General features: G+C 66.7%; 1 protein-coding gene across 1 annotated transcript in view; it reads left to right on the top strand.

Moving 5' to 3' along the window:
* Positions 1-76: 76 nt before the first annotated feature.
* The window catches only part of H696_02081 (H/ACA ribonucleoprotein complex subunit 1), a gene marked incomplete at its 5' end in the record, with an annotated part of 2,224 nt that continues 579 nt past the window's right edge, over positions 77-1,721 (top strand). The window contains 4 exons of the mRNA XM_009495978.1: positions 77-96; positions 219-369; positions 513-861; positions 1,050-1,067. Coding sequence (XP_009494253.1) covers positions 77-96; positions 219-369; positions 513-861; positions 1,050-1,060 — 531 coding nt within the window. The 3' untranslated portion in view covers positions 1,061-1,067. The remainder of the gene's footprint in view (positions 97-218; positions 370-512; positions 862-1,049; positions 1,068-1,721) is intronic.

Raw genomic sequence — 1,721 nt, forward strand, 5'->3', positions numbered from 1 at the left:
CCCCCTGCGGTGGCCCCCGGTGGCCCTGGCGGCTCCGCCGGCGGCCCTGGTGGCCCCCCCGGTGGTCCCCCCCCTGATGGTCCCCCCCCCGGGATTGTCGGTGCGCCCCCCCTTGCCCCCCCCCTATCCCCCCCCCTCCCCGCCCCCCCCCCCCCCCCCGGCTTCCAACTAACTGGCCCTTCCCCTCCTGACCGGCACTCGCTCGTCCATGTGCGCAGAGGCTCTGGTGTCTTCCGCCACCAGTGCGAGGGCGAGCTCGTTCTCAAGCTCACCAACGAGAAGATCCCCTACTTCAACGCCCCCATCTTCCTGAACAAGGACACCCAGGTTGGCAAGGTTGAGGAGATTTTCGGCCCGATCAACGACGTGGTGCGTGGATCACGCATTCCCCTTCTGTCCTGCCCGCCTCCCCCTGCCGAGCAGGAGGGAACACACCAATCATCCCGCCCTTCGTCCTGACATGTGCACACCCTTCTCTCGCCCCCCTCCCCTTTCGCTCCCTCTTGCGACAGTTCTTCACCGTCAAGCTGCAGCCCGGCTTCGTTGCCTCCTCCTTCAAGGTTGACGACAAGCTCTTCATCGGCTCCGACAAGCTCCTTCCTCTGGCCCGCTTCCTGCCGCAGCCCAAGCCCGCCGGCAAGGTTGCCCGCCCGGCTGGTGGTGCTCGCGGCGGCGGTCGCGGTGGTGCCCGTGGTGGCTTCGGCGGCGGTCGCGGTGGCGGCTTCGGCGGCGGTCGTGGCGGTGGCTTCGGCGGTGGCCGCGGTGGCGGCTTCGGCGGCGGTCGTGGCGGTGGCCGCGGTGGTGGCTTCGGCGGCGGCCGCGGTGGCGGCTTCGGCGCCCGTGGTGGTGGCTCTTTCCGTGGTGCGTCCACCGCTCTGCTTTCTCCTCGGGGCATCCCGCCTGTGTGGTCTCCCTCCTGCTTCTTTATCTCCCCCTCTCTCTCCGTCGGCCGCGCGCCCCCACACCTTCTGACATCCCTGTCCCTATGCGAATGTGCTCTCTCTCTCTCTCTCCCTCTCCTCCATCTGCCTATCTCTGGGCTGAAACAGGCCGCTCTTAAGGAAGAGGTGTTCATCCGTAGCGCCCACAAAAGAAAACCCGAGCGACGACACGCATTTCATCATCCCCACATGCTATGTGCATCGCCAGGATTCGCGCGCGGGCCCTCTCCCCCCTGACAAATCCCCATTTCCATGCAAAAAAGACCGGGCGAGGGGGGGTACCTGTTCTCCCTGCCCCACCCCCCTTCTCGCCTCTCTTCCTGCAAGAGGCTGGCCTGCTCCCGCGTCGCACATCGCCACGTGCAAGCAATACTCCGTCCATCGCCCACGCGGTCGGACCCCCACCCGCATGCTCACCCTGCACTGCCGCCCTATTCTCCGCCTGCGCTCGGTCCCTGAGGCCCATCTCTGTCCTGCCTTTTTTTTTTCACGCTCTGACCACAGATTCGCCCCTCCTCCCCTCTCCTCCCCTCTCCTCCTCTGTCCTCCTTTCTCCCCCTCCTCCCCCCCCCCATCACAGACTAGGTCTCAGGTGCATACCCCTCTCCAAGCAAAATGAGTTTCCGTGGTGGATTCAACTCCCGTGGCGGTGCCCGCGGTGGCCGTGGCGGCTTCGGCGGCGGCCGTGGTGGCTACTCCGGTGGTCGCCCCGCTGATGGTCCCCCTGCTGAGATTGTCGGTGCGTCGTCCTTGGTCGCACACTTATCACCAGCCGTCCCA

This window comes from Fonticula alba (genome assembly GCF_000388065.1).
Source record: "Fonticula alba strain ATCC 38817 unplaced genomic scaffold supercont2.3, whole genome shotgun sequence".
NCBI classification, from domain to species: Eukaryota; order Rotosphaerida; family Fonticulaceae; genus Fonticula; species Fonticula alba.